The sequence below is a fragment of the Coturnix japonica genome, chromosome 1 (assembly GCF_054131305.1).
Source record: "Coturnix japonica strain WE chromosome 1, WE-NBRP24, whole genome shotgun sequence".
In the NCBI taxonomy this organism is placed as follows: domain Eukaryota; kingdom Metazoa; phylum Chordata; class Aves; order Galliformes; family Phasianidae; genus Coturnix; species Coturnix japonica.
Window position 1 is genome coordinate 170990855 of NC_140663.1, and position 23064 is coordinate 171013918.

General features: G+C 38.8%; 1 protein-coding gene across 4 annotated transcripts in view; it reads left to right on the forward strand.

Annotated features, from left to right (window-relative positions):
* Positions 1 to 3923: 3923 nt before the first annotated feature.
* GRM5 (glutamate metabotropic receptor 5) overlaps positions 3924 to 23064 on the forward strand; it is a 228658-nt gene continuing 209517 nt past the window's right edge. For 3 of the 4 annotated variants that reach the window (XM_015852353.3, XM_015852356.3, XM_015852357.3), the window contains exons 1-2: positions 3928 to 4638; positions 12411 to 13285. In XM_015852353.3, the coding sequence (XP_015707839.2) occupies positions 12607 to 13285 (679 nt within the window). In that variant the 5' untranslated portion in view covers positions 3928 to 4638; positions 12411 to 12606. Of the gene's footprint in view, positions 4639 to 12410; positions 13286 to 23064 lie in introns of all 4 variants that reach the window. The other variant, XM_015852354.3, reaches the window with a different exon arrangement.

Consider the following 23064-nt stretch of genomic DNA (forward strand, 5'->3'; position numbering starts at 1 on the left):
GGTGTTTCAGCTCCTCATTTACACCTACACACAGCCAAGAGCCAGAAATTACTCATAGGTTCCTTAAATGCAGACCAGTATAACACAGATAATCCTAAGAGGAACAGGTACCTTTCAGAATCTATTAAGAGAAGTGGGCACATCTTAATACCTCTTTCTTCATCATCCTAAAAGAAATATTTAAGGTAGACTAAGTAAATTGCACATTACAAAAGCCTGTTCCCCTGTATTTAATCTACAGACATCAGGAAGCTTACATGTAAATAGTTACAATATAGACATATGAATCCAGACCCTTACATTCTTTGAGGTACAAAGGGCAACATCAAGTGAGGATTCTGAGAGTAGCGCCATTATTATGTACTGGCAGATTACTATTCAGTTTTACAATATGTTGTATAGCATAATTTGCACTTTCTTCTTCTATTGCATAGGAGTATTGCCATTAAAATACTTTCCTAAGAAGAAAGAATAACTGTCTTGATTTGAATAATGTAAGCTAGATTGTTCATACCTTGCTGCATCTTTTCCACCTTGTCTAGTAGACAGTAAGTATTGTTGTCTTGATTAGAATATATATATATACATAAATAAACAAATCAGTTCATATTATTATTATTATCGTTGTTTTATTATTATTATTGAGCTAGTTTTACAGACTGCTTTGTAAAAAAACCAGGAACGTAATTCATCTTGTCCAATACAATAACACCATCTTGTCCACACTGTGCCTTTGATCGCGTCACCAGAATCCCACAGGTTTATTAATTCTGGAACTGAAGAGAATCCAAATTAGTATTCCTTTAACCTCATTGTTTTCAGTCTAAGAGTGGCAGAGTGGTTATTATATTCTTTGGAGGTACTGATTATACCTGGAGACTTCTTCGTACTCCTTTTCCCCTGCAATTTGCTGTATTCACAAGCTCCTCGGATTGCAGATATTCAGAGCATGTTCAGCCTTGCCTGATGTGTTACTGTCTATACATGCTACTGCTGCAGGAATAATGAGTGTTACTAATAGTGCACTTAGAAAATGTACTCATTGTATCTTCTCATGGAGATATTTATTTATTACTGATAATGCAAATTGGTGCAAGAAGCTTTCATTTTGTTCAGTTATAAAATAGTATCAAAACAAGAAGGGATATTTTCCGGTAGGGGAAATGTAATCTACCATCAGTGGAAAAAACATCAGTGACTACTTTTATGGGTTCTGTAAGATGGTTTGTAACAAAGAAAAGGGAGCAAAGGAAAAGAACCTTTTTCATATCAGTATTTATAGGGCACCTGTTAGAAAGGTCAATGAGAGACATTAGGAATGTAAGTGCTATGGCCACCCTCATCCATTTTGCTTGCTTCTTTTAATCTTCGATCCAGCTGCTTCAAACATCTGGCACAGTGAACTCTGACTCTGTCCTCTGATTCATGGGAAGTCCCTGGGGATGTGTGTGGGAGCTGCTTTGCATCCAGTGTCACCGCTTCCATACACATCTGTGTGTTCTTGTGTGGGGATCACCTGCTGTGGCCACCCACCATCATCCCAGCCAGCTGGGTGTCTCCATTGCCAGTGAGGTGCCTGCTTTCTGACTCCCAGAATAACATACATAGACTCTGGGGGAGACAGTGAACTTCTGTGACAGCAAAACAACTGAATCTTCCCTCTCCCCAGATCCTTCTGATATTGCATCCTTCCAAGGGGCACAGTGCACAAGCATATCACCTTGCCTTTGTTCTCACTTTCCCCTTCTACAGAGACATCCCTCCCCTCTTTTTTTCTGATCTGTGCCTTCTCAACACACACCTGTCCTCTATTTCTTTCTGTCTCCAGCCTCCTGATATAATTTCACAGCCCATGCCCTCATTGGCAAGAAGACAGTGCTTTAGTGGCAAATGGAATGAAAAAGAAGGATGCTTCTTCCCTATTACCTCACCATGATTGTTGCAAGAGTGGGAAACCCCTGGTAGCTAATGGGGTCTCAGACATCTAACATGTCTCCATTCCTTTAAGAGGCAATGCAAAGGCCCTTGGAGCTGGGCAGTGTGGATGAGCAGCTAGAACCACATGTGTGCACACTCACAGTGCACTCCGCTTTAACAACTGGCTGCTTCAGGGGCTGCAGTAGCCAGGAGTGCTGGGGAAAGATATCAAGCAGGTGCTGGGCAACGGGCTCCCAGCCAGGCCCAGGCTGGGACTGAAGGAGGATGTGAAGGAGAAATGGCCAGTCTCCACACCTTGTAAGCACATATGGGATTCCTATCCCTCACCCCTTGGGATGAAAGGAGCAGTCAGCCTGGGAAACAGGGAGACAGCAGTAGAGGAAACACAGGGGATTAGGATTATGGATGGAACATTATCAAGATTATCTTTCCTTTTCTACTCCCCAACAACTTTATCAAAGTTACCCTGGCTGGACAGAGGCACAACGGAGGATGCACTGCAGCTTCGACATATCAGTGCAGGAACCCTGGGGGACTGCATCAAATAGCAGCTGGGATTTGGGTCATTTGGTATTTTTTATTTTTATTTTTCAAAAAGATAATATTTTAAGCAGTGACCTAAAGAGGGGGGAACCAGCAGGGAATGCCAAGCTGTGGTGCAGCGACAGAGAATGGCTGTTAATTCCCGAAAATGGATGCACAAGCTAATCCTCCCCTGCAAATACAGCCTTGCAAATGGTCGGACCCAACAGCCTCTTAAATGCCAGATCAGCTCTTACTTAAATGGCATTTTGCTTGATTATTTATTTAATTTACCCTTATTTATTTATTTACTAAGAATAGCTTTGAATTAAGTAGTGACCCCTGTCCAGGATTGCGTTGGTGATGGTTTGTTGTTGTTTGCTCTTGCTGTTGATGAAGTGCTGGTGTTGGGAGGTGTTGAGTTCATTAGGGCTCAGGCTACCCAGGGTCCCTCTCAGACGTGTACCCACACCCCCACATCACAAAATCTTGAGACTGGGGTCCCTGCCCACCCAATGCAGGACATCTGAATGTGAATGGGAGCAGGAGCTGAGATACTCTGGCCTCAGATGTGAGAGGGAGGAGAAAGGGAGGGAGGAAGCTTTGTGAGGATGCAGAGATGCTGGAAAAGAAGGTAAATCCTCAGCTGGCTCTGGGAGTGAAGGGTTAACCAAGGGAGGATGCAGGTGTGGGGGACTCATAAGTAACAGTGGGGAGCTTTACTGTGTTTTGTTTTGTTTTGTTTTCCTGTTGGGAAGGTGGAGAAGCAAAAGGGGTCAGAGAGAACCGTGCCTGGGGGTAGAAGGTAGACAAGGAAGAATCGTGCCTGTAGGTCTGCTGGAATGGTCTGGGGATGCTGGCAGGGAACGGTAACACTGTGGGACCAGGGAGTCCAGGGGATGCTGAAGGGAAGGGGCTGGGTGGCCAGGGAGTGGCTGCAGGTGGCACAGAGGGGCACATCCTGCGGCGGAGCTATCAGCCCCGGCTGCTTTTGTCTGGGCACTGTTCCTTGTGCCCTGAAGCTAAGGCAAGGGACGAGGGATCGAGACGGTAATTTGCCCTTCCTGAGGACAGAGGTCTCTCGTTAGTGCTTAATAGCGATACGTGTATGTGTGGGGAGGGGTCGCGACTCTGGAATCCCCTTTTTCCTCTTGCCAGGAAGAGCCCGGAGCTGGCAGACTGCTTGGTTTGCTAGAGGAGGGAGTGCCACTTGGTGGCACTAAAAAGTTGCGCTGAAGCCCGGCGATCTGCCTGCAAGCCCCCTGCCCACTCCGTCCCCCAGACCCACAAGTGCAGCGCGGCCCTGGGGAAGGGGGATGTTAAACTTCAGCTTAGTGAAATTGCTAAAATCCCGTCGGGTCTGAAGGAGTGAACTCTTTCCCGCGTCTATGTTTAAAACAGACCCTCCTCAAGAAGACATCGCCTTTTTTTTTCTCTCTCTCCTTTTTTTTTTTTTTTTTTTTTTTTCCTTAGGTTGATGCTGTTCTGAGCCCAGCGCAGCAGTTTCCCTGCTTGCTGGAAAGGGGCGGTGCGGGCGGGAGGTGTCCCCTTCATAGGGCGACTTCACAACCTTTCCGAGCACCTGGAGAGAGGGCAAAAGGCAGAATTAACCCCCGGGAAAAGCAGAGGCGTTGGAGTCGTGTAAGCATGAGGAGGGGCTGAGATGTTTAAGCAGGTGGGTCAGGCTGCAGCAAGTATTTAGGAACACCAAGGTGCCAGAGAGCAGAGACCCATCTGTCGTCTCATTGTTTGTTTGTTTATTCATCCTCCTCACGGCTTTCGCTCCCCCCTCCTCCCCCTTAAATCTTAGGGACCATTCACGCCTCTTACAAATGAGACTTGGGCGATGCTGAGAGAACAGCGTGTTGCATGGCGTGTGCGTGTGTGCATGCAGGCGCGGGGATAAGATCCTCGGTTCTCAGCGTTTGCCTGTGATCAGAAGAAAACAGGATGTGCCCTTAGCTGGAGGAGTGACAATGCGAGCCGAGCAGGGCTCACCTGCTGGTGATCTTTGCAGAGGCATTTGAGGATTATTCAGCTCCAGAAGGTCTGTGTGAGGAATGCTATCTCTGTCGTGCTGAAAATAGGAGGTGCCTACCCTTACCGGTCTTGATTGCTGCCACTGAAAGGACTGTTTTGCCGCCACCGGAGGAAGAAGAGGTTGCTGCCACGGACAAGGTAATGCTGAGGAGCGGGTGAGGGGATTTATGAGCCCCTGACCACGGACAGAAAGCATGTGAATGCAGGAGGAACTCTTTCCTTTCCCTCCCCCCTATCTGCTCTCTATCTGTGCCCTGCTTGCCGGAGGACAAGCACGGCTACAGAGGGGCAAGCAAGACCGTGGGGCACACCTCGGGGCTGCTGGGACATCGGCGGGTTGGGCATCGGAAGGCAATGGGCACTGACCCCTCCCTAGGAGTGGGCTACGTGTAGGGCAGAAGGCAATTCAGGTACTGCAATACCTGAGCTTGTTGGTGTGTGTGGTATAGACCTTCTATTCACTGGTAAAGATTTGCCTTGCCAGAAAGAGAATAGAATTGGAATGAATTTATTTTCCAGATACAGCAAGGCTTAGCTCAGCCATAGACTTTTCTGTGTGACCTTGGGACAAATCACTTTGGCTCTAATCGGCAACTCCCCTCTGTTCCTTATTTAATAACTGGAGCTAATGTCTCTGCATGTTAAAACGATTCATTAAGGACTGAGAGGGACTGTGATTCCTCTAGGGAGGCAGATACCTAAGAACAAGTGTGCATGCACACATATACGTGTGCATGCACAACCACATAGTTGTAGCAGCGCAGGTAGCTATTCTGGGAGTTAACCTTGTCCAATAGTTCCCTCTATGAGCCAGCTCTATGTATCTAATTTATCTGTAAGGAAAAGCAGTCCTTAAGATAACTGTGACCACTATGTCATTTATATATACATACATACACACAAGCACACACACATATAGATATATACATACACTCATTTAGCCACTGGTTGATTTTTAGATTATTTTTCCCCCTTCACTAAAACTAGCCCGCGAGGTGGGAGCCGGTAGAAGGTGGTGTTCAGCACCATGGGCAGCGCCGGCAGCTCCGTATCTGCACACCGGCGCTCAGTATCTCCAGTGGTGCCACTTCCATCCCTCCTCCTCCTCCACAAAAAGGGTTTTCTGGTGGGGATGTGAGAATGGATGGTTGTTTCTTCTAGACCTGAGGACGTAGCTATAGGACCGTCTCGATAGCAAAGTGGCAGAGGACTGTCTTGAAAATACATTGCTTCAAGCAGTCCTCAAATGGGAAAGCGTATAAAGGAGTTAATTGCTAGTTTTTTTGTTTATTTTCTTTCTTTTCTTTTCTTTCTTTCTTTTTTTTTAATTTTTTATTATTTATGACTTCATTATTATCACTCTATCCCTAAACATTTCTATCATATACTAAGATTTTGTGAATTCTCAAAGATTTTAACTACATGCCTTTATTTATGTAATTAGGGATGCCAGTGCTAATCATTATTTCATATGATCAGAAAATATTTCTTGAATCTCTATATAGCTTCTTCTTCATTGTATTTGTGATTTTTTTATTTGATGTAGTGGTAGTAGAGGAATGTCACTTCCAAGCTACTCTTCTTCTTACTGACTAGAATAGGATATTTTGGAATTGGTGTTGATTTGTTTGATCACTTCTCCAAATCATACAGTTTTGCTAACCAATAAAATGTCCAGCATTACAGCTGAAATCACACCAGGGCTGTTAGTTTCTACATCATCTGGTGTAATAGGTTTTTGGTAATGGCAGTAATAAGTAGTATATCTAGCAGAATTTCAGGAATCACTGCAAGTTTTGCTGTAATGTTAAGCACCTGCACATCAAAGCACAAATTGTTTCATTAACCAGAAGGTGTGTGGGGGTCATGAGAGTATGGGGGAAAACTTCCTGGATTGCTAGGGAACTTGCTGAGAATTCTAGCATTCTATGTTTATTATCTGTGAAGTTATGCATGAGATCAGCCCACTAATCTGTTGTTTTCAGTGGCTATTTAGACCAAATGATTAGAATTCATCCGTGCTGCTTAGTTTACATCTAAGTAGAACTGCAGAAAATTGTTTCATAGTGTCTTGTCTTTAAAAGATTGTTTTCTTTGTCAAAGTGCTTGATTCAGTGCCCACTGGAATTCAGAGAAGATATTTATTTATTTATTTATTTATTTATTTATTTATTTATTTATTAATTACCAGTGAATGGGAAAGTTAAATGACAGTAGAAATCTCAAAACATACCTGTGTGCTCACAATCATGTTTTGCGACTAAAGAGCATTTGAATGCATCAGATTTTTGTGTGACCAAATAAAGTACCTCCAAGTATGTGTGTGGGACCTCCTGCAATGTGAGCCTCTCTATAGAATTGGGAACAAGATTTCCAGAGTAGACTGAACACAATGTTTTGTGTTTGCAATGGCAATAGCCAGAAGTGCTGAGCAAATTCTTAGCATCTTAGAAACTTCAGTGTACACTTTTTGTTCATATTGCTCCCTGTTGAGAAGAGCTGAGAAGTCTCTCTTCTTATATAATGACTTCTCTAAGGCAGTTCCATATCCTTGCCTTTTAAAGACCTTCACTGCATGTATGAAGAAAAATGGGGGCCAGTAATTCAGATGTTGATTTTATTTGTTTGTTTGTTTGTTTATTTGTTTCTTCTTTTTCTCTGATGATGAAATCTGGGTTAGTTCCTTGGCATGTATTGATTTGATTCATTTCTTTATCTATACTGAAATTTATTACCTGACATCTGAAGACACAGAATTAGTTGCTACATGTGCAGTAAATGAATACCTGGAAAGCATTTCTTTGGCAGATACATGGCTGTAAGCTATATGTTCCTAGTCTGTAAATACAATTTGTCTCTGCAAATCAATGGGTTTGGTGCACAGTTTTTTAATGATTTCTCTAATGAGGAGAATCCTATGAAGAGATGTTAAATTCAGATAAATAACAGCATTCTTCATGTATTTAGCACTGAGTATATTTCTAAGTGCTTTCCCCCATTGGACCCTGAATTCTCACTACACCGGAGCACTGTGATCCTTTAATCTGGCATTTTACTTTTATGATTTTTATCTGCCTGTAGACTCATAAATGATGAACTAAGAGGCTGTAAGCTTGCAGAGCTCTAATCAGTTAAAAATAAATAAAAGAACAAAGTATTTATACTTAATATTTATTTATTTTTTCCTGATACAAAATGGATTAAATCAAAATCTTCTATTTGCTGATTTTGTATCTTACCTATAGAAGATACGCAGCCAGAAGAATTCAGATTGTGGAAATGACTCCTTCATTCTGGAGTCGCTAGTGGGCGCTGTCACAATAATGTAAGTCACAGGGTGAGAGGCTCTCTATGGATTTCAACATTTAACACCTGCTGTGGTAGAAGAAAAGTCAGGTGTCCTCCATGTGTAAACTCTCAGCCACGTACACAGTGCAGAATCATCCCCCTGTGAGCTGCCGTGGGATCTGTGTTCTAATTAATTCAGTTAGATATGAAGGCTCTTTGTTTTGGTCTGTGCAGACAGTAATTACAGATGAACTTGTATTTCAGGTTAAAATAAATCATTTCAAGAGTTGTGTGATGTTTCATGGAATATTACAGATGCTCATTTTCTACTCGGTTAAACCTCAACATGAAGTACTTGGAACTCTGCCCTAAAGAAACAGCTGAGATTTTCTCCTAGCAGAGATTGGTATAAAGTTTTTACTATCAGAGAGTGCAAAGGTTACAGGACATTGTTGAGTGCTTCATCGTGTCTCCACCTTGGTAGCCCATAAAGGTTTGACTAGAGCAAGGCTGAATGAAGAACAGATAGGCAGAATCATCTTTTCACCTTATTACTTCTGCAATTGTTCTGAGTGCAGCAAAGGACTGGAACCCGAGTGCCTGTCATCTGTTGTTATTGCAGGGGACTTCAGAATTAATTTATAGTTAGATCCATAGCTAGAATAAGCTAAGAACTTTGATACACCAGTAATTAAGTGCCTGATTTCATTTTGTCTGTGTTGCAGTAAATTAGTAGTAACTCTCTTCATGCTAAAGAAATTGAAGTGTGGAAAGTAAATTTGACCCTTAAGTGCTGTGCATATTGATTTGCTTGTCCATCAGCAAAAACAAGTAAATGCAGATAAATTATTAATAGGGAAATGATTTCTACTACTTTATATATGTTACATACGTGTTCAAGTGCCTTCTGTCTATGATGCTACTGATACCTCTGTTCTCAGTTTGAAAGCATGTGAAACTCCCTTTAGGGTTACCCCTAACATTTAACACAAGAATTATATTTAAGCTTGTAAAATTTTGCTTAATTTTATTTTGGTAATCATATTGCTTATAATAATAAGCTTCCTGTATGAGGAAAGAATAAAAATCAAAAAAACTTGTGTGAGATTCTTTGGGGATATGATAGCAGTAAAACAGTATATTTGAACAGTTCCCTTGGCCATCTTTTCAGGGAGGAATGGAGAAGTTCTCCAGGAAATGTAATTAGTGTGCTTAGTCTATCAGCTCTCTGCTCAGCCATCTTCTAGCTTAGAGTGTCATCTGCTGCCTAACTACCCTCAAGGCATCTTTGAATGACATATCCAGTCATACCCAGTGGAAGGATGATAGGCAATGGACATGAACTAAATGTAAGAAATTTAATTTAAATATAAGAAAACAACCTTCTTACTGTTAGTGTGGTCAAACATTAGTTGCACAGAAAGACTGTGGAGCCTCCATCCATAGAGGTAGTTGAAACCTGACTGGATGTAACCCCAAGAACCTGATTCAGCTGAACTTGCTTTGGTTAGGGTAGATGGATCAGACAGCCTCCAGAGGTTTCTTTCCACCTCAGCCTGTGATTTTTAGGACTGTGAGAGCAAGAACAAGCCTACTGAAACAGATCTCTATTGTACAAATGCAAATCCTTAGTATTTAGCAGATTCACTTGCCCATGTCGGTATAAATTACAGCTTGTTTCACTGCATTGTGAAAGCCCACAGAAGGCATTCACTTCAGATGCTTTGGAGCCCTAAATCTAATAGTATGTAAATGAAGCAGGTTTTTTGGTGCAATTAGTAACAACATCAAAAGTCCCAAGTAACTTGACTTCCACTGTAGTACAGCAGAACACATGAAGACTGATCAATAATTCTGGAGCAATTTCACTAGGCATCTGCCATTTGATTGATTTGATAACTTGCTATTGGGCCCTTGGAGCCCTTAGTTGTGATTATCTGCTATTACTTTTGAATCGGAAGTTTAAAGGAGACCATCAGCTTTATTTCATTCTTTACTTCATTCTTTACCCTGCAAGCTATGTGGATAAATATGACTGTAGTCAGAGAAGAACAAACAACTGTTCTTCAGAGTGAAGAGGATAAAGATGTACCTGTTGCCTTCTCTTTCCTATATATCCTGTATGGAAATAGTTTAATCTGACTTAAGGCTGTGGACAGTGTCAATAAACCTGATCAGAAGCCTGGGCAATATATATTGTAGAATTTAAATAATGAGTTAAGACTAGATACTTTTTGTATCACGAGCTCATTCCAACCCCCTAGACTCTATTTGTGCATATGCAGCTGCATAAGCAACTAGGTTATAAAAAGACATCTAATTGTATATGCTGTAACAGTCTGAGGCAGGGCTGGCATTTGGTCTAGATATAGACAGGCTCTGTGCATGTACCCTTAGTACGTAGAACTCAGGAAAATAAGCACCCACGCTTTTGAATAGCAGATTACTATTTTTGTTTAAACGTTAACACATTAAAAAATAATTAAAAGTTGGTTTTTTTTTAGTGATAAAATGTTACATTGAGGTATAGGAATTTAATCATTGTGATATTGTACTAAGATATGCCCTGTCATTCATCATTCAGGCTGTTTACCAATTAGACAGTATCATCTTCATTGTCACAGAACAAACAACTGGAAAGCATAAACAGTAGTGATATTCTGTAATTAGAGGCTAATTAACCTGAACTGTTGTTCTTCCTTAGTAGCAAGGCATTGCAGTATTGATAAACTAACTCTTCATCAAAAAAAAATGAAGAAAAAAAAAAAGTGTTGAAATGTTCTACAGTTATCTGAACCCTATTTCATTATCATCACTTTCTATTACTAGAAATTAATTTTGCATGAACCTATTAATATTGCAATTCATATTACAAGACCATTTCTATTCAATGTTTTATCTTTTTAAAGATTCGGATTTCATTTGGGAATACTCACTGACACTATTGTAGGATTGTCTCTGTATAAATACATTATGATTTACAGATGTCTAGGTAAAATAATAACTAAACAAGGCTAACTTAAAACAGAAAAATGTTTTTAGATTTGGCTGGAATCAGGACGGTGCTCACTGTGACACTGGGTATTGAATGCTCTAGCGATGAGAGGTAAATCCTGCTGAATTTTGACAATGGAAGAAGCAGAGGTAGGATCCCCATTGCAAAAGGTTTCTTTCACTTTGTGACATCTGAGTGCTGTCAGAGTCATATCAATGGATTAGAAATTATTGATGAGTCTGAAATGTATGGAAATTACTATATTATTTTTTGTCATATACATTTATTATGTAAATGTTATTATTTTATAGAAAGATTTATGTAAGTGAAACTGAGATCAGTCTCTGTCCTACAGTTTCACTTTTGTTTTGCTAATAATAAGACTGGGCGTATTGTTTACTAACTAGCTCAGCATCTTTCTTGATGTAAGAGTGTGCTTAGATTTCTTTGTTATCTGTGGATCCATTAGCAAGCATAGGGCTGGACAAAACTACAGTTTAAGCCTTAAATTTAAAACTAGGAGCAGACTATTGCAAATGCACTGCTATGTACAGAACATTTTCAAGTACGTTCTCAAGTTCATTGACCACAGCCTAAGACATGAATCTTTTCTGATCCTTACTCTTTCTTTCTTTCTTTCTTTCTTTCTTTCTTTCTTTCTTTCTTTCTTTCTTTCTTTCTTTCTTTCTTTCTTTCTTTCTTTCTTTCTTTCTTTCTTTCTTTCTTTCTTTCTTTCTTTCTTTCTTTCTTTCTTTCTTTCTTTCTTTCTTTCTTTCTTTCTTTCTTTCTTTCTTTCTTTCTATCACACAATAATCACATAGCAGACTGTCTGAAAGTGTAGCAGATCAGATATTTCAGGCATTGGTGCACCTATATGGAATATGTGTTTGCTTCTTTCTAGTGAAGTCTGTACAGCTCCCTTTTGTTGAATTTGTTAAATATCTTCTTAGTGATTTTTTATACAAGAATATTAAATGGGGAAAAGATTTAACTCTGCTGCTTTAGAATTGAAATGAATTTGTTATTCTTCTGCTGCAATGTTCATATTCAAAATAAAAACAAATGTTATTAAATAGACCAATTTTCTTAATCTTAGCTTACTTTAAAGATCATTTGTTTCATATTGTGGCTTACAAAGAAGAAATATTTTCAGACTGGAAAAGCCAGATTCTGCATTTCTTATTATATTTCAGGTTGGATTTATTTATCAAAAAATTTTGCTAGTTCTGTACATGATAACACAGTACTGAATGAGGTACATTAGTGTGACACACATTTGTGATATGGGAAACATCTGTAAGTTAAGTGGGTTGTTTTCAAAGATGTATTAAAGTGGCAACATCTTTCTTTGGAAATTAATACTTGTCTATATTTGGCATTTTTTAAAACAAATCCCCAAAGAGTTTTTAAAAGCATCCAAGAGAAAGACACTGATTTATACCAGCAAAATTACAAGCCTAAGACTGAAAAACACTGAACTAGAATAAAGCTTAACAACTTGAATAATGGTAGAAATAAGTGTGTAGTCGAGATATTACAGTCATTGACAGCAGAGCAACTTCAGTAAAGATTACAAAGCTGACTTTATTTCTCGTTTTAAATGTTTCTTTTATTTATTTTTTTTAAGGTTATGACGATTATGATCACATGTACAGCTCTGCACCGCTGTCCACGTGGAGATGATGGTGACACCTTAGAGAATACGTGCAAACTCCTGATTAACCAGCATTCTACTCTGTTTATCCAAAAGAATTGATAACTGCTTTTGACCAGCTCTCCATTTTGTTCAATCATGTCTCTACCAGCCTAAACCATTTCCTAAAATGGTCCTTTTGCTGTTCCTTGCAATCCTGTTATTGAAGGAAGATGTCTGTGGGAACTTCGGGTTTTTGGTTTCTGCACAGGCCAATGAAAGAAGGGTGGTTGCACACATGCCTGGTGATATTATCATTGGAGCTCTGTTCTCTGTCCACCACCAACCAACGGTTGACAAAGTTCATGAGAGGAAATGTGGAGAGGTAAGAGAGCAGTATGGCATTCAGAGAGTGGAGGCAATGCTACATACCCTAGACAGAATTAATTTGGACCCAACACTGTTACCAAATATAACACTAGGATGTGAAATAAGGGACTCTTGCTGGCATTCTGCTGTGGCTCTGGAGCAAAGTATTGAGTTTATAAGGGACTCACTTATTTCATCTGAAGAAGAGGAAGGGATGGTGCGATGTGTAGATGGATCTTCATCATCTTTCCACTCCAAGAAACCCATTGTTGGTGTCATTGGCCCTGGCTCTAGCTCAGTTGCTATCCAGGTCCAGAACTTGTTGCAGCTTTTCAATATACCTCAGATTGCTTATTCTGCCACAAGCATGGACCTAAGTGACAAAACTCTGTTCAAGTATTTTATGAGAGTTGTACCATCTGATGCACAGCAAGCACGGGCTATGGTGGACATTGTCAAACGCTATAACTGGACCTATGTTTCCGCTGTACATACTGAAGGTAAGAGGCTATTTCTTTCCGTATAAGGATGCCTATGAACCACTTTGTTGTAGTCAGAGAGCTAGATGATGACAATTTAATGGAATTTTTTTTTTGTCAGTCAGTTGTCAAGTGCATAGACTTCTACTTCACATAACTTTGGTTTCACATTCCGTACCAAGCTGAGGTAGCATTGTGTTGATAACCACTGAAAACTCTTTGAAATACAGGATTGTGTGGGCTACAGGGGAAATTGTTAATGGAAGTGCTTGCTCTTGAGTTTCCTTTTTTTTTTAACCTTAATCAATTAATTTATTTTACTTCAATTATTCAATATATTTATGTGGAATAATAATTTTTACTATATTTTTACTATATTGATATCAGTGGGTAATGAGGAAGTGCTTGCTTGGTCTTTCTAGTGTTGAAGAGAGCTAAACCATCATTTGAAACAGTAGATAAAGCAGTAATTACCTCTTGCGCCACAAAGGCATGACTAGTAGAAGACCTGTGGTTCTGGCTATATGAATGAAATTTGTCCCTGCTCATTGTGATCAGAACAGTTTCTGTCCATTTTATAGTAATCCATGGAGCATTGCGGCCACTCCTTACTCTGTGTCTAGCCACTGGTTTTAGAAGTGAGCAAAAGAATTCTCCTTTCACCTTCTTCACACACCATCAGGTGTCCAGAAAATCAGAACTGTGTGTTGTATTGCTTTTCTCTCTTTATTAATTTCAGCTAGAGCTTTATTTATTAACTTATTTTGCCTAGCCCTCAGAAGAGTACGATTAAAAGGAAATGCTATGGTAAAGATTGCATTAATTCTTTATTCCTTGTGGTTGAGTGGTTTTATCCTGCTGTGAGTGACTAGAATTTCATTCTGTCTAAAGAGAAGGTTTCACTAGTCCCTGTTTAATGGCTCCACAGTGTAATATGTTTCCTGGGATTAGCTTCTGTGATGAATTTTAGGGTCTCACCTCTGTTCAGACAGGTTCAGACTATGCTCTGGGGAAAAAACAAAACAAAACAAAACACGTTATTAAGAGATTGAGTACTGGTGACAGCATTGCTGAACAGCAGCAGATGCTGCTGGCTTTATTACAACCAATAGAAAGCAGATTGTCCTTCCCACACACAGAGTATGCTTCTCTGGCAGAATTTATACTATTCAAAGCCCTTTTTGGTAGAATGCTGATTGAATGCAAGTATGTAGAAATCATTATACTCCTACAGATACGTAGGGAGCTCATTCTGCAGTGTTAAAAAAAGTGCAATTTAGAACTTAGATGAAGATTGTTGTAATCATGACTCCATCAAGATAATGAAGATTGGTAAATAACTTCAGTCTCTATTCTCTGGGGATGCATGAGTATATTAGCAGTTTAAATAATAATGTATAAATCACTCAATGTCATATCATGTAGTGAAAGTACTCTGTGTCTGCTGATGCCTTTGGCATGGTTTGGTGTACAGCCTTTCCTCTACAAATGTGTATGCATAATATCACAGTAAAAAATGACACCAGTGATACACTGCATTAGCTTGTGATTGCGTATCCTGACTACTAATGAAAACTTGTATAGTTTTTGATTTGAATGATTTTTACACTTGTGCTTATTGAGGAGGGATGCTTACATATTCAGTGGGGAATTGTCAAGCTTTTGTTGAGGTCTGAGTGCATACAGTGAAAATACTCACTTTTGCCACTTCCCGTGGATACTTTTCTTGGAGCAGATGGTAACATATGGCATGTTAATCTCATGGCAGAGTAACCTTGCTCTGTGCATTGGAAAGAAGGGAATAGATACATAAGGACTAAAGCTGAAGGTGGCTGCTGTGGGCAAGATGAGTTGAGTGTGAAGAAGAGATGATGAATGACTTTACTTCAGCAAGATGTGCCCACATCTACTCATTTTAAGTGGACAGGATAGATGGTACAGTTAATACCTGAGGCTTCATACAATTCATGGCATATTTACATCAGTATAACTCTGGTTTTCTGTGAATGAGAGTTAAATTTGGGTAACAGAAATCTTATACTCTATTTGCATGGTCTGGTCATGATGGTGAGTATGATCTGCAGTCAAACAGCATCATACAGATGTTTTGTAACAATAGCACAGATGGTATTGTATAATGGGATAGACAAATACAAGCTAATGAAGGTACTTCTCTGAAAGTTCATGTTCTGGGCACTTTTTAAATGTTATGGCAGATGTCCCCTCCAGGAACAGAAAGATTATTAAAAAAAAAAAAAAATAAAAAATCACCATAAAAAGAAAAAAATCCTATACTGAATTAAGGAAAAAAAAAAAAAAAAAAAAAAAACCAAGAAAAATTTATATTAATAATATGGATTACTTTAAGTTTTGAATTAATTTCCTTTCAATAGAGTAACTGTGTACTTATAAACATTGTGAACAGTGTCTCTATACTCCATGCCCTACATTCACCTTCACTAATTCAAAGCAGAAAAAAAAAAATGCATCCTGTTAATTTTTTTTTCCTACTTAAGATCTTGCCCTCCCATTTACACTGGAATTTAATTCAGTACCTCCAGCAATTCTGATAGTCTACGCACAATATCTTTCGCTAATCTTTGTGCTGTAGACAGATTACTCCAACATAAGATTTCTGCTTTCTGAGATGGATGCCCCATACCTGAGATATGCAAGTTCAGGATGAATGGGGCTCTGGGCACCTGATAGAGCTGTAGTTTTCCCTGTTCGTTGCAAGGGATTTGGACTGGGTGGCCTTGAGGGTCTTTATCAACTCAAATAATTCTATGATTCTATGGTTTCCAGGGATGGGGAGGGTCCTAACATTCAAAGCTAGATGGGGAAAAAAGGAAAAGCTGAAAATTCTTGATTATTTCATTGCTCTGGGAGTTCCATCGGCAGATAAAAGTATAGGTCTCCTTTTGATCTAGTATAAGAAATGGCTGGGAATAATTTTATCACAAAAATCTATTTCCATGTTTTCCTCTGTACTTTCCAATCGCAGCAAATGAATTTGATTAAAATGTTGGGAGGTTGAGCAGAAAATGTTATTAAATATTAATTCAAGGTTTTCACATTTAAAATATGCAAATATTTTGAGAGGTGCTAGCAGGCTTTGCTCCTCTGAAATTTACCTTTATGGTTTAATCAGGTAATGCCTCCAGATGTGCAAGTAGCCACTCAGAGTTATGTTTTTTCCTATTAATGGGAAGGCATTCATTTCAATGGATTACTAATAAATTTTAGGAGGAAGTTTCTCCATTCTAATTAACAAGAAATATGAGTAACAAATGACAGATATTTGTCATAAAACAACAGTCATCTCCACTTACATGTGTAAATATAACAGTGCATTTTACATAAGCCAGTCAGAAATCTTCACAAGTCTTAGAGAGTTCCAGATTGTAGCTCCTGATGCTTAGCTCTATCAGGAATGATATGACTCAGAAACATTAGTTCTATCAACCCAGTTTCCAACTCTTCCTTGCTTTTAATGGTTTATGTAGCTCTACTCTGAACCAATCTGGCTTTGAAGTAAATCTCCTTCACTCATCATCAGGACACTTTTTTTTTTTTTTTCTTTTTTTTTTTTTGAAAAGCCACATCATGTATAGAATCCAACTTAATTTGTGGATTAATGTATTAACACTGTGGGTCAGGGGAGCAGGAGTGAGCAAGCCAAGAGGGAAACTCTTGGAAACTCTTGGAAACTCTTGGAAACTCTTTGTTCTACAACCTATCCCTTAAAGCCTGAAAGCAAGTTTCTTTTACTTTATAGATTGCTATAGTACATAGGGTATGCCAGAGACCATTTTATTTGTTGTTTCTATGTTGATCTAATTCTCTCATCTGACTTCATTGTTTGCTGTCTTTTTCCTACCACTGTAACAGCAAGAGGGTCTAGAACAACTTTTCTTAAAACAACTTGCACTGCTTAAACTAACTTTGGTAGACATCAAGTTGATAATGCTGCCAAGATTCTTGCATCCTCTCTTATGTGACTCTCTGAGGAAAAGCAGCTCAGCAGAGATAAGCCCTGCAGCTTTATCCCCCAGTTTTTCAGAGTACATGATGGATCCTTTTAGCTTTATCTGCTGTCTACATCTGAGGAACTTAATACTTGGGCAGGAGAGTCTGGATTTTGGTTGTCCATGTCTTATATGCAGATGACCTGTGAAGCTCAAGCATCCAGGAATTTTGCCTCAGCCTTTTCTTCTTTACCATTTCAAACCAAGGCAAAGTGGGAAGGACTGAGGGAATTGGGGAGAATCTGGCTGCCTGACACAAGAGATGAAGGACTCTTTACCTCATTTCACATATGAAAGCCACTAGGAGAGTGGTTAGGCCCTGGAACAGGCTGCCCAGGGAGGTTGTGGATGCCCTGTCCTTGGAGGTGTTTAAGGCCTGGTTGGATGGGGCCCTCGGCAACCTGATATAGTAAATGTGTATGTTTGGTGGCCCTGATAGGCAGGGGGGTTGGAACTACATGGTCCTTGAGGTCCTTTCCAACCCGGGTCATTCTGTGATTCTGTGATTCTGTGATTCTGTGAAAGCATTCTCTGGTCTTTCCCTAATACCAAAAAATAAGAGAAAAAATTATGTAATTTTATTCACCATCTCCAAGGTAAGAATGCTTCATTAAAGTTCTGTTTGAAGCCAATACTCTAACACTGACTACAGTGACATTGGGATCAGGCCTTCCTAGCCAGAAACAAAGTCAGTCCCTGTAAGTCTCTGCATAAAATTTTCCTGGAGCCTACTGAACTGATAATATGAAAGACATTTTTCATTGCTATAGGAAACCATTTGTTTTTCCTGTCTGAATGAAGAGGTCATATATGCTGGCAAAAAACAAACTCACAAAAGTACAGATTTATTGAGGGTGGCAAGAGATAAATTTCAATTCATTCTGTAAAAGGCGTGATTTACTTCTGAACACAGCCTGAAGAAGTAAACCACTCTTAACATTTTCTTTACAGAGCTCTACAGGCAAGCATTGGCTCAAACTCATCCTCACCTTTTCAATAACAATTTCCTCCATTTAAATTTATCATAAAAGGTTATGCAGAGGTGATTCACCTTCATCTTAGGACATACTCTAGCAAGTATAACAGGAAAAAGAACTCTTTTTTTTTTTTTTTTTTTGTGTACCTGTTATTTCACACATTTACTTTTGTATTTGTTCAGACATACTTGGTTACAAGACTATTTTTGCTTACTCCCTTTGCAACCTGTTAAAGAGCAAAATGAAAATTAGTCATAGTCAGTGGGAGTAAGATGAAATGAATGAAGGAACTGCAATAAGTTTACCTTAAACCTGCTGCTTGGAGTAAATTTTGTTTATATGATGTTGTGGAGCTTTTCCTTCAGAATCCACATTTTTTGTTCTACAGATGCAAAATATTGTGTTCAGAAACTTTCCTTTTCACAGGATAGTGCAACTGAAAATTAGATTCATTGAATTTTTAAGAGTGATATTTCTCATGTTAAATTTACATAAAACACACAGAAACTAGGCACACACACACACAGAATATCTCTATTCCATGCAAATATTTTCAAATTCAATGAAAATGTATTTCTGAATACCTAATTTTAAAAACTCAACTCTAAAGACTGGAGAATGTTTTACTTTGTCAGTGTTTCATTTCTGCTCATGGCCAAATGAATTACTTGTTTGTTTGGTTTTTTTTATTTTAATTTTTGAAATTAGTTTTCTTTTATGCAAATATGCCTTTCTTGTAGTGAGGAGCCCAAAACTGAACACAATACTTGAGATGCAGCCTTACCAGAGCTGAGTACAGAGGGATGATCACCTCTCTGCTCCTACTGGTTACACTATTTCTTATACAGGCCAGTATGCTATTGGCCTTCGTGGCCACCTGGGCACACTGTCAGCTCATGTTCAGCTGAGTATCAAACAAAACCCCCAAGTCCCTTTCCTCTTCACAGTCATCCAGCCACTCAGCCCCAAGCCTATAACAATGCATAGGGTTATCGTGGCCAAAGTGCAAAACCCCGCACTTGGCTTTGTTGAACCTCATCCCATTCACTCAGCCCAGCAATCCAGTCTATTGAGATCCCTCTGAAGGGCCTCCCTACCCTCAGGCAGAATGACACCAGCTCACAACTTGGTGTCATCTACAAATTTACTGAGGGTACATTCAATCCCCTCATCTAGGTCATCAGTTAAGATATCAAACAAGATGGGCCCCAGTATCGACTCTAGGGGACACCACTTGTAACAGGTCGCTAGCTGGACTTCATTAACCACTGCCTGATGGGCACAGCCCTCTAGCCAGTTCCTTACCCAAAGCTGGATGTACCTGTTCAGGCCATAGGCAGCCAGTTTCCATAGGAGAATACTATGAGACCTTGTTAAAGGCTTTGCTGAAGTTTAGGCAGACTACACCAACAGCCTTTCCCTCATCTAACAGTCTGGTCATGCAGTTATAGAAGGAAATGGGGTTGATCAAGCATGACTTGTTTTTCATGAACTCATGCTGGCTGAATATACATAAATACACATGTTGTGCGTATGTACATTAAAATAGTGATTGCGAACACTGTTAACAAAGCAGTTACATCATTCTAAATATGCTGACTGGGTAAAAATACAGTGAAGATTTCCTCTAATGGATGGCTTTTATTTATTTATAAATAGTTACTTCTTTTTGTCTGGCAGCATTTGTGTCTGACCTGATACATGATCCAGGCAACATTTGCAGAAATCTCCATGTAATATCAAATATATAGTTAAAAGGTAGGCAAATTATGTATTAGGGATGGTTATTGCTAGAAGTCCACTATATACTAGAAAAGTTACAAATGTAATAATATGAGTGCCTGCTGAACTTGCTCAGTTAGTGAATCCTATAGTCAAAATTTAACTTAACTGCTGAAAAGAGTGGAAATACGTGGAAAAATATCCATTCTTCAGTCTGTTCTGATCTAGTCAAATGTTTCTCATCTGCCATCATCAAAGATTTGATTTATTTTTTTAGAAAAAACTTTTTTCCCTGAGGTAGATTTCTACTAAATGCCTGGGTGATATCAGAGGCACAAAGAGGAAAATTTCCTTAGTAATACAGATAGAGGTATTGCCAAAAGGAAAGTGTAAAACTTTAGAAAGAGACTTTGAATAGAATATATGAAATTCCTTCATGTCCGTGCTAAAATATTTATGAACAAGATAGTACAGCAGGTGAATCAGTTGTCCAGTTTAGATATTCTGGAGTGCATGCAGCTTTAAGCAACTGTATGTATATGTACATATAACTATAGTTGGTCTAGCACAGCAGAGACAATTACTTTTGCTATATAAAATGTTAATAAATGATAACTAGTCATTAGTAGTTATTGATTAAGCTAAAACATACTGTTTATGAAGATATACACAATATTCACTTAAGGACTTCATCTGACAACAGTGCTCATTTCACTCTTAGGTGAACTGTTTTGAGTGTGAATTATCCTTCCTGTCCAAAAGAAACAATTGTGCTGCTCCAACTAATAGCCTCTTGATTCTGTAAGCACAATGGTTCCAAGATAGTTTTAAATATCTGTCCAGCTTTGTCAAGATCTTTTTAAAAGAGTATCTACCACCCTTTTGCTCTTTTTTATTAGTGGAATTGTTACTTATGCTTCTACAGCTTGCAATCCCGCAAAAGTGAATTTAGATCTGCACAGAAACTGTTTATGCACAGCTTATCAGCAAACCAGTGCAGTTTTGGCCTATGAACATTTATATATACATATATTTCCCTTTTACAGTTATCTTCCTTCATTTTGCCATAGGCCAGCTTCTGCCCAGTTGGATTACTAGCTCACCTTCCTCAGTGCTATTTTTGTTTGTTTGCCCTTTTCTGGTTACTTTTCGCTCATGTTGTTTAACATTTTTCCTTCCTCTCCCTCCTCAGTCAAAATACAGCTGTCAAACATTTTCATGTCAATAATTGTATGAATAGGATACAGTGCACAGATTTGGAAAAAATAAAGGCCATCAAAATTGTGTACATTTTTTTTTAAAGTTAATTCATTTGGAGAATTTAGATTTAGTCCAGGTGTCTTCTAAAATTCACTTTTTAAAATCCAAGTGCTCATTCAAAAATAGAATTCTAAATAGATACATTCTTCAGCAGTTCTGCATTTATGGAGTATCATAGTTGTATTAGTAGCTTTTTCATTTATTTGAACACAGGACACCTTTTTTTTTCATTTTCAGATGGAGCCTTTAATGGAAAATATAAGCTGAAGTTCTTCTTCTGCATCACCTTCACAGATTTCAAGAGTCTTCATACCCAACTTAGTTATAAATTACATTGACACAGAAATCTAGCCAAAACATCTGTTGTACTTGAACAGCCCAAAACCACATCCCATCCATTTTTTTCTACCAGGTTGCCTCAGAGATGACTTCTGTAAGCAAGACAGGCGAGTAATCAAGGAGCATGTTGACATGTTCTTCAGGGTGTTTTCTGTCTCATAAAAAGTTATAGATGGCTGTGATTTAGGAGCTGCACTGAACAAGCAGAATAGATGCATCCTGACATCATGAAGTGACTGAAATTATATTTAGGCACAGAAATGAAGGAAAAGAAAAAAGCTTGAAAAGGGGTCTTATATGTTCTGCTGACAGAAGAGGAGCAGTTAAGGTCTGTTCCTTTCTCACTTCCATTCAGTCTTTGCACTTTGGTGAAAATTTTGTGGGAGGTCTTCAAAAAGGACCAGAGAAAAAAAAATACAAAAAAAAAAACAACCAAAAAACAAAAAACAAAAACAGAAAAAATAGGCAGAGGCTTCTCATTTGCTTTTATGAACAAATAGAAGTCAAGGGTGTATTTGTCAGGTAAGCAGTTCTCCCTTTTTATTTCTCTTTACCACACAGAAATATGTGATCCGAAACCTGCTCACATCAACAGAAACTCTCCAGTAGTTTACAATGGGTGTCCAAAATGAGAATGTATACCATCTTACCATCTTTCCAATACAAACCTCTCATATTTCTTGTGCCAGCTTTATAAAAATATTTTATTTATTTATTTTATTTTATTTTCAACACTGCTCTGGAATGTGAAGAAACTAAGCTCACTATCATAGATATGCAAAAGGCAGGCAATTTGTCTGACCTACTTCTTTCCATACTGGGAAAGCATAGCAAATAGCTCAAGCTTAGGAGTCTAAATAAATGCCTGGATCAGATTCTCTCTCTTCCTCTTTTGCTTTCACCTTCTCTCTCTCTCGTTTTCAGTTTCTCTCTCTCCCTCTCTCTCACATCTTTCCCTTGAAAGACCACTGTGAAGCACTGATTAGAAACATCTTTCTTAGCACCTCCATATTTACTGAAATCAAAGAGGAATGCAGATGCTTTATGTCTCACTGGATACAAGGCTAAAAGCTTTGTTCACTCAGACATTCTTTGGAGGGACTGATTTTGACTGCTATTGTTTGCATCTAAAATACTCAAATCCAGAGGTATTTATGCAAAAGCATAAATGCTAGAATGCCTAAGAAGTTTAAAAGAAAGTATCTGGTGAAGCATTAATTCAAGAATCTCAACTTAATGGATTCTGTATAAAAGTCTACTTTTATACAAAAGTAGACAAAACAAAAGCTGGCTGGAAATTCAGGTCCTTTTTCTAAGCTCTGTAAGATTCAGCAAAAGATTGCAATCTTCATAGTTATAGCAACCTACTGATAAGCAATTGTATTGAAAAACTGAAGGTTACAAGACCTATGAACTTAACAATTCATCTTTTCCTCCTCTGTTTCCCACTTGGATGTTTCTTCAATTTTGTGAC